The sequence below is a fragment of the Physeter macrocephalus genome, chromosome 16 (assembly GCF_002837175.3).
Source record: "Physeter macrocephalus isolate SW-GA chromosome 16, ASM283717v5, whole genome shotgun sequence".
Classification (NCBI taxonomy): domain Eukaryota; kingdom Metazoa; phylum Chordata; class Mammalia; order Artiodactyla; family Physeteridae; genus Physeter; species Physeter macrocephalus.
In genome coordinates, this window is record NC_041229.1 from 96,491,549 (window position 1) to 96,505,786 (window position 14,238).

The following is a 14,238-nucleotide window of genomic DNA, read 5'->3' on the forward strand; positions in this document are numbered from 1 at the left end:
GAAACAAGAAACTAAGGCTCATTCACAGGAAAAAAGAAATTAATAGAAACTGTTACTGAGAAAATCCAGCCATTGGACTTAATAGAAAAAGCCTTTAAATCAGTTGCCTTAAACATGCTCAGACAGATAAAGGAAACCATAGGCAAAGAACAAAAGGAAACCAGAATAATGTAGATAATAGATAATGCCAACAAAAAGAAATACAAAATATATAATACCAATAAAATATATAATACACAAAATAGATAATACCAATAAAAAGACAATAGATAATATGAATAAAAAGACAGAAATTACAAAAAGAATAATACCAATAAAAAGACAGAAATTATAAAAAGGAACCAAAGAGAAATTTGGGAGCTGACACATACAATAACTGAAATGAAAAACTTGCTAGAGAGATTCAAAAGTAAATCTAAGGGCTTCCCTGGTGGCGCAGTGGTTGAGAGTCTGCCTGCTGATGCAGGGGACATGGGTTCGTGCCCCGGTCCGGGAAGATCCCACATGCCGCGGAGCGGCTGGGCCCGTGAGCCATGGCCACTGAGCCTGCGTGTCTGGAGCCTGTGCTCCGCTACGGGAGAGGCCACAACAGTTAGAGGCCCGCGTAACGCAAAAAAAAAAAAGTAAATCTAAGAAGGCAGAAGAAATAATCAATGAGCTTGAAGACAGGTCAATTGAAATTATCCAGTCTGAGGAAAAGAAAGAGAAAGCAATGATAAAAATGAACATAGTCTGTATAACCCCATCGAGCCTATGGGAGAGGCCACAACAGTTAGAGGCCCGCGTAACGCAAAAAAAAAAAAAAAAAAAAAAAAAAAGTAAATCTAAGAAGGCAGAAGAAATAATCAATGAGCTTGAAGACAGGTCAATTGAAATTATCCAGTCTGAGGAAAAGAAAGAGAAAGCAATGAAAAAAATGAACATAGTCTGTATAACCCCATCGAGCACACCAACATAGGCACAATGAGACTCCCAAAAGAAAGAGAGAAAAATGAGCAGAAATAATATTTGAAGAAATAATGGATGATGGAAGCAACTTAAATGTCCATCGACAGATGAATGGATAAAGAAGATGTGGCACATATATACAATGGAAAATTACTCAGACATAAAACGGAATGAAATTGAGTTATTTGTAGTGAGGTGGATGGACCTAGAGTCTGTCATACAGAGTGAAGTAAGTCAGAAAGAGAAAAACAAATACCATATGCTAATGCATATATATGGAATCTAAAAAAGCAGTACTGATGAACCTAGTGGTGGGGCAGGAATAAAGACGCAGACATAGAGAATGGACTTGAAGACACAGAGGGGAAGGGGAAGCTGGGACGAAGTGGGAGAGTAGCATTGACATATATACACTACCAAATGTAAAATGGATGGCTAGTGGGAAGCTGCTGCATAGCACAGGGAGATCAGCTCAGTGCTTTATGACAACCTAGACAGATGGGATAGGGAGGGTGGGAGGGAGGCTCAAGAGGGAGGGGAAATGGGGATATATGTATACATATAGCTGATTCACTTTGTTGTACAGCAGAAAGTATCACAACATTGTAAAGCAATTATACTCCAATAGAGGTGTATTAAAAAAATGAAATAATGGATGAAAACTTTGCAAATTTGATGAAAGATATGAATCTACAAATCCTAGAATTTCAGGGAACTTCAAGCAAGAAAATCAAAGACATCCACATGAAGACACACTACAGTCAAGCTGTCAAAAAGCAAAGACAAAGATAAACTCTTGAAAGCAGCAAAACAGAAGCAACACATTACATCCAAAGGATCCCCAATAAAATTAACTGATTTCTCTTTATAAACCGTGGTGGCCAGAAGGCAGTGGGATAACATTTGAAGTGCTGAAAGAAAAACTTGTCAACTAAGAATTTTATGTCCAGCAAAACTGTCCCTCAAAAATGAAGAAAAATTTACAACATTCCCAGATAAAAACTGAGGGAGTTTGTCAGTAGTAGCCCTACCCTACAACAAGTGCTAAAGACAGTTATTTAAGCTGAAATGAAAGGATGCCAGACTCAAAGCCATACAAACAAATTTTAAAACAACAGTAAAGGTAGCTACATAAGTAAATATAAAAGCCAGTATTATTGCATTTTTCATTTGTAATCTCTCTTTTCCTATAAGATTCAAAAAACAAATATATAAAACAATAAGTATAAATTTATGTTCATGGGCACTTAATGTATAAAGATGTAATTAGTGACAATAACAACATAAAGGGAAGGGGATGGATCTATAGAGGTTCAGAGTTCCTGTATATGGCTGAAACTAAATTCATATTTAGTTTAGGTGCTTAGATTTACTGTAGATTTAATAAAACTTTAATTGTAATCCCCAGGGCAAACACTAAGGAAAAAATGAAAATATGTACAGAAAAAGACATAAAGAAGGGAACCAAAATAACACACTAGAAAAATAATCAGCTAATCACAAAAGAAGGCAATAGAGGAACTGAGGAACAAAAAAGATGTATGACATATAGAAAACAGATAGCAAAATGACAGAAGTCTTTTCTTACAGTAATTACTTTAAATGTAAATAGATTAAGCTCTCCAATTAAAAAGCAGATTGGAAAAATGGATTTAAAAAAAGAACATCATGCACTATATGCTGACTACAAGAGACTCACTTTAGATCCAAAGACACAAGCAGATTGAAAGTAAAAGGATAGAAAAAGATATTCCATACAAATGTAACTAAAATACGACTGGGACAGTTATATTATTATCACACAAAATAGACGTTAAGACAAAAATTTACAAGAGACAAAGAAGGACATATATTGATAAAAGAGTCAATCCATCATGAAGGCGTAATTATAAACCTATACATATCTAACAACAAAGCCCCAAAATTCATGTGGCAAAACTAACAGCATTAAAGGGAGAAATAATTGTATTAGTCTGCTCACACTGCTATTACAAAATACCCCAGACTGGATGGCTTCAACCACAGAAATTTATTTCTCACAGTTCTAGAGGCTGGGAAGTACAAGATCAAGGTGCCAGCAAAGTAGGTTTTATTCCAAAGCCTCCTCTCTTGGCTCGTTGGCAGCTGCCATCTTGCTGTGTGCTCACTTGATCTCTTCTTTGTGTGCATGCAAAGAGAAAGAGAGGTCTCTAGTGTCTCTTCTTATAAGGACATTAACCCTATCATATCAGGACCCTATCCTTATTACCTCATTTAACCTTAATTACTTCCTTAGAGGCCCTGTCTCCAAATACAGCCACATTGGGGGGTTATAGTTACAAAGTATGAATTTGGGGGCTGAGGGGAACACAAACATCAGTCCATAACATCAGTTCTACAATAACAGTTGGAGACTTCAACATCCCACTATCAATAATGAATATAGCAACAATGGATAGACAGATAATTAATAAGGAAATACAGGACTTAACACTATATACCAACTAGATATAATCAACTTATATAGAACACCCCACTCAACAACTGCAGAAACTGAAACATATGTCCACACAAAAAACACAAACGTTCACAGCAGCATTGTTTATAATACCCAAAAAGTGGAAACACTAAGTCCATTAACTGATGAACAGATAAATAAAATGTGATATACTCATACACTGGAATATTATTCAGCCTGTGATGGTTCATTTTATGTCAACTTGACTGGCCACAAGGTGCCCAGATTAAACATTATTTCTAGGTGTGCCTGTGAAGGTATTTCCAGATGAGATTAGCATTTGAACTGCCAGACTCAGTAAAAGAGATTGCCCTCCCCAATGTGCATGAGGATCATCCAATCCATTGAGGGCCTGAGTAGAACAAGAGGTAAAGAAAGAAGGAATTTGTCCCCCTCCTTTTTATTTTCTGCCTCACTGCTTGAGCTGAGATATCTCATCCTCTCCTGCCCCCAGACTGGGATTTACACCATCAGCTCCTCTGATTCTCAGGCCTGCTGACTCAGACTGAATTACACCACCGGCTCTCCTGGGTCTACATCTTGCAGGTGGCAAATCATGGGACTTCTCAGCCTCCATAATCACATGAGTTAATTCCTTGTAATAAATCTCCTTTTATATATATAGTTTTTCTTTTCTCCTCTAATACACAGCCATAAATAGGAATCACATGCTGATACATGCTAAAACATGAATGAACTTTGAAAACACTATGTTCAGTAAAAGAAGCTAATCACAAAAGACAACATATTGTATGAATTCATTTATATGAAATGTCCAGTATAGGCAAATCTGTACTGACAGAAAGTAGATTACTATTTGCCTAGGACTAAGGGGCTTGGGGAAAATGAGAAGTGACTGTTAACGGATATGAAGGTTCTAACTGGGGTGATGAAAATGTTCTAAAATGATTGTGGTGATGCTTGCACACTTCTGTGAATATATTAAAAACCCTTGAATTGTATACTTTAAGTGGGTAAATGGTATGATGTGTGATTTATAACTCAATAAAGCTGTTTTAAAAAGTGATTAGAGCTTGTAAGTGAGTCAAGCAAGGTTGCAGAATATAAGATCAATACACAAAAATCAATTGCATTCTATATACAGAAATAAAGTAGAAATTGAGATTTTTTTAAGAACCATTTACAATAGTAACAGAAAACCTGAAGTAATCAGGAATAAATTTAACAAAATACGTGCAAGGTTTGTATGTTAAAAACTACAAAACACTGATGAGACAAAGACTCAGATAAAGGGATGTGTGATGTTCATGGATCAAAAGACTTAAAAGTAAGACATCATTTCTCCCCAAATTGATCTATATATTGCGTACAATCTCAACAGAGCCCCAGCAAGGTTTTTTTTGTAGAAATTGGCAAGCCAGTTCTAAAATTTATATGGAACAGAAAAGAACATAGGCTAGTCAAAGTATTGTCTAAAAAGAAGACAAAGTTGGTGGGCTCACAGTACCTGACTTCAGAACTTAATGTAAAGCTAAAAAATAAGGTTATGTTATTTATTTATTATAATTATTTATATTATTATTTGTATTTATGGTGAAAGGATGGAGATATACATATGTCAATGGAATAGAACAGAGTTCAGAAATAAGTCCCACATATATGCAGTCAATTGATTTTCAACAAAGGTGCTGAGGTAATTAAAAGTAGAAAGAACATATTTTCAACAAACTATGCTGGAACATTTTAACATACCTATGTAAAAAAATAAGAAGAATCTTGACTCACACCTCTTACCACATACAAAATTAACTCAAAATGGATCATGGATTTCAACGGAAAACCTTAAACCATAAAACTCTTAGAAGAAAACATAGGAGAAAATTGTGTGATCTTGAGTTGGCAAAGATTTTTTAAATCGGATACAAAAGCACAATTCATAAAAGAAAAAATTAATAAATTGGACTATCAAATTTTAAAACATCTTCACTTCCACAGATACTGTTAAGAGAATGTGGGGCTTCCCTGGTGGCGCAGTGGTTGAGAATCTGCCTGCCAATGCAGGGGACACGGGTTCGAGCCCTGGTCTGGGAAGATCCCACATGCCGCAGAGCAACTAGGCCCATGAGCCACAATTACTGAGCCTGCGCGTCTGGAGCTTGTGCTCCGCAACAAGAGAGGCCGCGACAGTGAGAGGCCCGCGCACCGCGATGAAGAGTGGCCCCCGCTTGCCGCAACTAGAGAAAGCCCTCGCACAGAAACGAAGACCCAACACAGCCAAAAATAAAATAAATAAATAAATAAATAAATAAAATTTTAAAAAAAGAGAGAGAGAGAATGTAAAGACAAGCTAAAGACTGGGAAAAAATATTTTTATTCATATATCTGATAAAGGATTTTATCTAGATGTACAAAGAACTCTCACAACTCAATAATGAAAAGCAAACAAACCAATTCAGAAATGGGCAAAACATGACAACAGACACCAAAAAAGAAGTATGAATAGCACATAGGTACATAAAAAGACAACATCATTAGTCACTAGAGGAATGCAAATTAAAACCACAATAAGTGATCGCTACACATTTATTAGAATGGATAACAATTTTAAGCTGGCAATACCAAGTACTGAGAAGAATGCAAAACAACTGGAACTCTCATACATTTCTGGTGGGTACGACCATTTTAGAAAACAGATTGTCAGTCTCTTAAAAAGTTAAATATACTTGCCATAAGACCAAACTGTCCCACTCCTAGGTATCTCCCCAAGAGAGATGAAGACAGACCTCCAACAAAGACATGTACACAAAATTTTATAGCAGCTTTATTCATACCCTCCCCCAAACTGGAAACAACCATCAACTGGTGACTAGATAAACAAATTAAGGTACATGCAACATGGGGGAATCTTAAAAGCATATGCTAGGTGAAAGATGTCAGACACAAAAGGCTATATACTATGATTCCATTCACATGACATTCTGGAAAAACCAAAACTATAGGGACAGAAATCAGTTCACGAGTGACCAGAAGGAACTTTTGGGGGTGATAGAACTATTCTCTATCTTGATTATTGTGGTGGTTACCCAAGTGTACACATTTGTCAAAATTCACCAAACTGTACACTTAAAATATAAATTTTTCTGTATGTAATGTATACCTCAATAAACCTTACTTTAAAGAAACTGAACATTATGTACAGGAATTCTATTGATACTTTCTCTGTACTTAGCTCTCCCAATTACATGCCACACATTTATCACACTAAGTAGTGTGCTCTGCAAACACACCAGTATTGACACTTCCTGGTCTACACTTCCTGCTGTCCTGCCCTTTCCTTTCTCCCACCCTGTTCTTGGAACCCCAGCACTTTGGGAGAAGTGGGGTTACGATGGCTAGATTCATTCCCTGGAGCTGGCTGGTTCCTGCCTTGACCCCTCCTCTTGGACAAAAGGAAATGCCCACAGTAGCATCTAGGGTTCTCTGATTGTAAGCAATAGATACAGGCTCCAGCCACCCTATGCAAAAAGGAGGTCATTGGAAGAGTTCAGCATTGCTTGCAGAACCAAGGAAAAAGCTGAAGAAAAAAGCTGGGAAGGACAGTGAGCAGGGCAGCTCTGAGGGTCTCAGTGGCAGGAAGTGGTAAATGGGTTTTCTGGGCATTGCTGCCACCATGAATCAGCTGTAACCAATTTTAGGTTATACTGTTATTTCTGTCCATCTCAGAGAAGGGATAAGTAAGCAATGGGCTCATTAGTCTGGCCTGGGTCATACCCACCCCTTTTGAAACAGGGCAGGACCCTATGGTCCTTGCCCCCCATGTCCTCAGCCTGACTTTTGTCTGTGGAAAAACTTTAGCCAAAGAATAAGTTTAATCAGAGAAGTGAGAAAATGTAGAAACAAAGGAAAACAGTCAAATGAGACCAAGTAATAATTGTTTAGTCATTAAGCAAAATCAAGGACCTTAATTTCTCTTCAAGGGCTATAGATAATATTCTGAGCCACATCCTGTGAGCTGTCTTATAGATACTGAGACCCCCACCAGGTGGAAGAAGTTAACTACATGATGACCAGACTGTAGCCATGACATAAGCTGCCACAATTCCAAGAACTGGCCTCAAAGAAATGAGAACAAACCGACTCTGGAACTATAGACTGTACTTAAAACAATCAAGATGGCACTGATCAGACCACTGCATGACCAATTTCTAGATGACTGTCAGAGCTGACTGTACTGTTTCCTCATGTAGCCCTCTCCCCCCGTCTATAAAAGCTCTTGCCCTCTGTCATGGGGGGTAGTCGGCCTTTGGACTGGAGCCTGCCCTCCCCCCCAGGTTGCCGGCCTCGGAAATAAAGCGAACTTTTCATTCCACCAACCTTGCCTCTTTACTAGCTTTAGAGCATCAAGCAGCCAGACCACCACTTTCGGTAACACTTTGGCTGGAGGAAAGTAAGCAGTGGATTGATGGCCCCCAAAGATTGCAAGAGCCAAGGAGGGCGGGGGCTCTCCCAAAAGGAGATGAAGACGTTCTTACCCAAAAAGGAATAGATGCCTCCTGTGTGTACTCTCTTCACACCTCGTCAACAAAGGGAAGCAGCAGGAGTGCACATCAGGGAGACCTAATCTAATTGGAGGGTCTCCCTAAGGAAGCGATGTCTGCGCTGAGTCCTGAGAACAAGAAGTTAGCCAGGTTTAGGGGCGAACGTGGGAGAGCACTGAACAAGGTGGAACCACAGGAGCAAAGGAGGAGGGAAGAGTTTCATGCGACCTTCCAGATACCCTCTGCCCCCATCCAAAACAGGCCCCTCACAGCGGACCTCGGTAGTTTGCCATTTCAGCATCCATCCCCCTTCTTCAGGCAACACCTCCTAAATTTTATTTCCAGAGCCAAAGCTTACCTACTCTCAGACCACCTTGTCTGGGTCCAAGCGCGGAGCTTGCTCTGCAGGCCTTAAGCCGGGAGGCTGGATTTATCCACCTGGCTACAATGATTGGTCAAGGGTGGTCATGTGACCTGAGCTAGACCAATTAGAATAAACCTCAAGGCTTTCGAGAAACTGATTTTTTTCCCCCACCGCACAGAAACTTGAGCAATGTTTTAGGGCAGTGACGTGACTCTGTATGATACCATAATGGTAGATATGTCATTGTATATTTGTCCAAACTCACAGAATGTAGAGCATCAAGAGTGAACCCTAATGTAAACTACAGACTTTGGGTGATAATGATGCATCAGTGTAGGTTCATGGATTCTAACAAAGGTACTGCTCTGGTGGGGGATGTTGATAATGGGGGAGCTGTGCATGTGTGGGGCAGGGGGTTTATAGGAAATCTCTGTACTTTCTGCTCAATTCAATTTTGCTGGGAACCTAAAACAGCTCTAAAAAATAGTCTATTTAGGGGGCTTCCCTGGTGGCGCAGTGGTTGCGTGTCCGCCTGCCGATGCGGGGGAACCGGGTTCGCGCCCCGGTATGGGAGGATCCCGCGTGCCGCGGAGCGGCTGGGCCCGTGAGCCATGGCCGCTGGGCCTGCGCGTCCGGAGCCTGTGCTCCGCAACGGGAGAGGCCGCAAGAGGGGAAGGCCCGCATACCACAAAAAAAAAAAAAAAAAAAAAAATGGTCTTCCCTGGTGGCGCAGTGGTTGAGAGTCCGCCTGCTAATGCAGGGGACACGGGTTAGTGCCCCGGTCCGGGAAAATCCCACTTGCCGCAGAGCGGCTGGGCCCGTGAGCCATGGCCGCTGAGCCTGCGCGTCCGGGGCCTGTGCTCCGCAACGGGAGGGGCCACAGCAGTGAGAGGCCCGCGTACCGGGGAAAAAAAAAAAAAACCTAAATGGTATAAAGTCTGGAATGCTTGAAGACTTTTGCCATCACATGGAGCCTGAGAACAAAGCCAACACTTGGAGAAGAGCCCAGACAGGATCTGTTTAATGACGTTGTTTGAGCTGCTGGGTCAAGCTGCACCTCAAGCTAGCCACTCCCCCTGGACTTTTCAGTGACATCAGCCAATACATTACATTTTGCTTCAACAAGCTCTCCCTGCCCCTCCATGTACCATCTGGGACAAGGATCAGAGTCTTTTATGTTAAAGACCAGCAAGTCTGACTCTCCTCCCATTTTACTGATGGGAAAACTGAGGTCCAGAGAGGTGGAGAGAATTATCCAAAGTCTAAAGATTGTAGTCACCAGGCCCAAAACTAGAAGTCTAGGGAGCTTTCCACTATGCCTTGATGTCTCTCCAGGAGAATCAGTACCATCTGCTGAGGGGGCTAAGGATTCAATTAGCTGCTAGTACCCTCTCTCCCATCACCCCCAGCCAAGACTGAGAAAAAGGTGTTGCTATCATGAGATTTATCAGTCAAGCAAGAATTTTTGGTTTTGTTTTTCACAAACCTACCATATTAATTTCCTAGAGCTGTCATAACAAATTATCACAAACTCAGTGGCTCAAAACAATGCAGATTTATTCTCTCACATTTCAGGAAGCCAGAAGTCCACCATCAAGGTGTCAAAGGTTGGTTCCTTCTGGAAGCTCTGAAGGAGAATCTGTTCCATGCTTCTCTCCTAGCTTCTGGTGCTTTCCAGCAACTCTTGGAGTTTCTTAACTGGTAGCTGCATCACTCCAACCTCTCCAACCTCTACCTCCGTCTTCACATGGCCTTCTGCCCTGTGTGTCACCTCTGTCTCCAAATCTCCCTCCTTATAAGGACACCAGTCATAGGATTTAGAGTCCAACTTAATCCAGTATGAACTCATTTTAACTTAATGAAATACATCTGCAAAAACCCTATTTCCAAATAAGTTCACAGTCTGAGGTTCTGGGGATGAGTTTGAGGGTTGAACGCTATACTCAACCTAGTACACTTACTACATGCCAAGCATCATGCTACATGCCTTGAGGGATAACTGGGATGAAATGGTGTGTCTAATAATAGCACACACACCAGACTCTTGTTCATTTTTTTCTCTCTCTACCTATTTTATTTTTTAAATTAATTTTCATTGGAGTATAGTTGCTTTTCGTGTTCATTTTTTTAATTTTTTATACAATTTTTAAAGGTTACAATCCATTTACAGTTATTACAAAATATTGGCTATACTTCCCATGTACAATACATCCTTGTAGCCTATCTTTTTTTATATATATAAATTTATTTATTTTATTTTATTTTTGGTTGCGTTGGGTTTTCCTTGCTGCACACGGGCTTTCCTCTGGTTGCGGAGAGCGGGGGTTACTCTTCGTTGCAGTACACAGGCCTTCTCATTGCGGTGGCTTCTCTTGTTGTGGAGCACGGGCTCTAGGCGCGGGCTTCAGCAGTTGTGGCATGCGGGCTTAGCTGCTACGCAGCATGCAGGATCTTCCTGGACCAGGGCTCGAACCCGTGTCCCCTGCATTGGCAGGAGGATTCTTAACCACTGTGCCACCAGGGAAGTCCCTATAAAGTTTTCTTGAAACACAGCAGCGCCCATTTGTTACAACACTACAACAGCAGAGTTGAGTAGTTGTGACAAAGACCATATGGCCCACAGAGTCTAAAATATTTATTCTCTGGTCCTTTACAGAAAATGTTTGCCAACTCCTGGGGTAGGCAATTCTTACTGTCTGCCACAAGTACCAGCAAAGGAAAGGCATAATTCTTTTTTCCTGGAAAGAATGTATTATTTGCCAAAGAATATTCCAATCACCATGAGAAAAACAGAACATTTTTTCCTCTCCTTACATTTATTTTACAGTTTAGTATTAATTTTTATTTTGAATCATATATAGGGTGAATGAGGAGACTTATAAGCTTTTCAGGGTATAGGGCCAATAAAGGTCTTAAATCAGCCTTGATTTTCAGGTACTCCTAGTTGTGGTGTGACTTTCATTCATTCCACAAAGAGGTACTGAGCAGCTTTTGTGGCAGGAATTGTGCCAGGCCCTGGATAGGAACAGGATGAATGAATGGATGGATAGATAGATAGATAATGAACTGAGAGAGAGAAAAAGCAAGAGAGAGAGGGATCAGACTAACAATGTCATGCCTTCTTAATTTTGCCTAGAGAATACATATATGTTCTAGGAGAAGGGAATATAGACTATGATGGGTATTGTGGGTAAAGGCCTAACTGCTGTTAACAAAGAGACCACTTCATAACTGCAGAGATGTATAAAGCACGCAAGTTGATTCCCCTCTCATAGAACAGTCTCAAGGTAGGCAGGGCAGGTTGGCAGGTGGCTCTACTCCACACAGAGACCCTGGCTCTTTCCATCATCTTGCTCCCACAGCCCCTAAAAACTCACCTCGTCTCCATGGTAACAGCTGTGTTATAGGCTCATTTGGGTTGCAGGTTATAGGAAGAGGAGGAGACAACACGGAAGAGCGCCCACCTAACATTTAAGGCCTAGACCTGGAAAGTACAACACATCACCTCCATTCCCCAGCCACGGAGTCATGTGGTTCACCTACCCACAAGGGAGGCTAGGAACTGTGCTCTCTGGCTGGGCAACCATCCAATTATCTTGGACAAATGGGAGAACGGATTTTGGTAGAAAACAGTGATATCCACTACATGGTGTAGGCTCAGGAGTACTTGCTGAACTCAGGGGTGAGATAGTCAATACCCGTGTGTTCCCAGGAGCTCTCAGGCCCTTCTGCTACCGATCCACTGTCCCGCACACCTGGGAGGTTAATTCTGTTTACCCTGTCGGGTAGACATCGTCTTCTTCTGACGTCATCAGTGGCTCCCAGCCACGGCAAGAAAATAGGACCACACCCAAAAAGGGCCCAACTGCCACACTAATGACCTTATGTTCTGCCACATACCAAGTTCACACCCTGGGTAATTATTCTTGACAAGACCTAAAACATCACCCTTTATGAATGGTTTAAACAATTAAGATTCCTTAAGAAAAATTCAAAAGCAGGTTGTGCAAAGTGCATAATTCCTGAGGCTTCAGACCCCTAAGAAACATCCCCACTTCCCCTTTTCCTCATAAAGAGCCAAAAGGATTGGGATCTATGAGATTTACTGTAGTGGCCTATTACAACCTTAATCCAAGGGAGTGAAGCTAATGGTGGAATTTCAGGTACAACATAAGGGGAGGGACTGGACACAGGGATACACTTTGGTCTCCTGGTGCATGGGGAGCCCAGACTGTGCCCCAAACATCCAGTGTGGACTGTCCCTGGGTCTCTCTTGGTGAAGTGCATCTGGCCTATATACAGTATCTATCTCTGCCCTAGGGGATCCAGGTGACAGCACATTCATCAGATAAATTAATTCCTGTTAACGTGCCAAGGAGGAGGGTCCTTCCAGGAAACCAGGGCCTCTCAGAGACAAGTTTGCCTTGTTTGCCATTAAAGTATTTGTCACAGTGAAATATCAGGCCTAAGAGAGAAGAGCACCTAGGGGCTGCTCTTAATAAACTGAAACACACAACCTTTAAAGTTTGACCCTGGAATGAGACTCTCCAAGTAGGGGTCAGAGGACCAGCTCAGTCCCTTTAAGTCTTTCCTTCCCCCAAAGGGTAATTTGATTCAAAGGTGACAAGGTGATCAGATGGCATCCTCCACCTGGAGACCAGCCCATAACTAGGAAGCAGGAAGTCCCATTTCTAGAGGAAGGGGCAGTGCAGGTATTACAGAACAAGAGCCAGAGCGGTTGGAAGAGGACAGGTCTGGGGCAGAGCTCACCCTCCGGAGGCTGTACCTGCCCTGGGGCTGCTGGATGGTGCTCATTTCCCTGTAACCCTTCCAGGTCCCATAGCCCACCAAGGGCTGTGTTAAACTGGGGCGAGGGTTTATGCAGTTGCAAGTGAGACTTTAAATGTACTCCATAAGCTTTACCTTTTTATTATGGAAATTTTCAAATGTACACAGAAGTAAGGAGACTCCTATACCCTCCATGTTCCCATGCCCAACTTTAAAAATTGCCTATCTTGTTTTATCTATCAACCTTTGGGGATATTTGGGGGGGGTGAGTATTCTGAGTATTTCGAAGCAAATCTCAGACATCTCACCCATAAATCAAATGGTACTAATTAAATGGTATTTGACATCCTACACACAAATAGTCGTCTCTACTTTCAACCATATCAGCTAGGGTTTTGAGCAAGGAGGTTGAGACCCACTGGTATGGTCCAGACCCCTAGTTTTAATGACGATAACTCCGGAGAACTGAGCTACCCAACGTTGGTGCTAGAGCGGGTACCAGGAAGAAGTCGGTCCTCCCGGCTGTCTGGTGAGTGACGGCCCAGGCTGGTGACCATTTCCCAGGCCCCGTCCCTGGGAGGGGGAGGGGGACCCTCCACTAACTGCTGGCAGGAAGAATCCCGGCTGTTCCCCAAGACACTTCGGGAAGCACAGACCGGGTGCGCGGCAGCGGGCCACGAATGCAGCCGGGTACTGGGACGTGCAAGCCGCGGTAACTGGAGCTGGGGATCCTGGGCGGTATACCCGGGTCTGGGGTGGCCTTGGAAAGAGAAGGGGGCCTGCTCCCACGACCGGTGGGATAACCCGGGGCCAAGGTCAGGCTGCGGCCCGGGTCACCCCGCCGCCACCCCGGGTCCACGTGGGGAGCAGGCCGGCGAGGCTGGCGCGGCGCCCACGCCCGGAGCTGGGAGCAGGAAGTAGTCTCCCGCGGGCGCGGCCCTGGGCTCGGCGCTGCAGGTGCGGCTCAATGTGGCGCGGGCCGGCGGCCGGTGCAGAGGAGGGGGTGAGCGCGGGGTCGCCTTCGCGGCCAGGGAACGCCAGTCCCGGGGTCGGAGCTTGCGGCTGAGCCCGGCCTGGAGAGGGTGTTTGGGGAAGGGGTGGGGTGGGTTGGGGGCGGTGCTGGGGGTCTCCGGCTCGGGAGA

At 42.9% G+C, this 14,238-nt stretch overlaps 1 protein-coding gene across 3 annotated transcripts in view; it reads left to right on the forward strand.

Annotated features, from left to right (window-relative positions):
• Positions 1 to 13,307: 13,307 nt before the first annotated feature.
• SLC35C1 (solute carrier family 35 member C1) overlaps positions 13,308 to 14,238 on the forward strand; it is a 7,176-nt gene continuing 6,245 nt past the window's right edge. The window contains exon 1 of one of the 3 annotated variants that reach the window (XM_007124973.3): positions 13,308 to 13,808. In XM_007124973.3, the coding sequence (XP_007125035.3) occupies positions 13,777 to 13,808 (32 nt within the window). In that variant the 5' untranslated portion in view covers positions 13,308 to 13,776. The other 2 variants (XM_007124974.4, XM_007124975.4) reach the window with 2 other exon arrangements.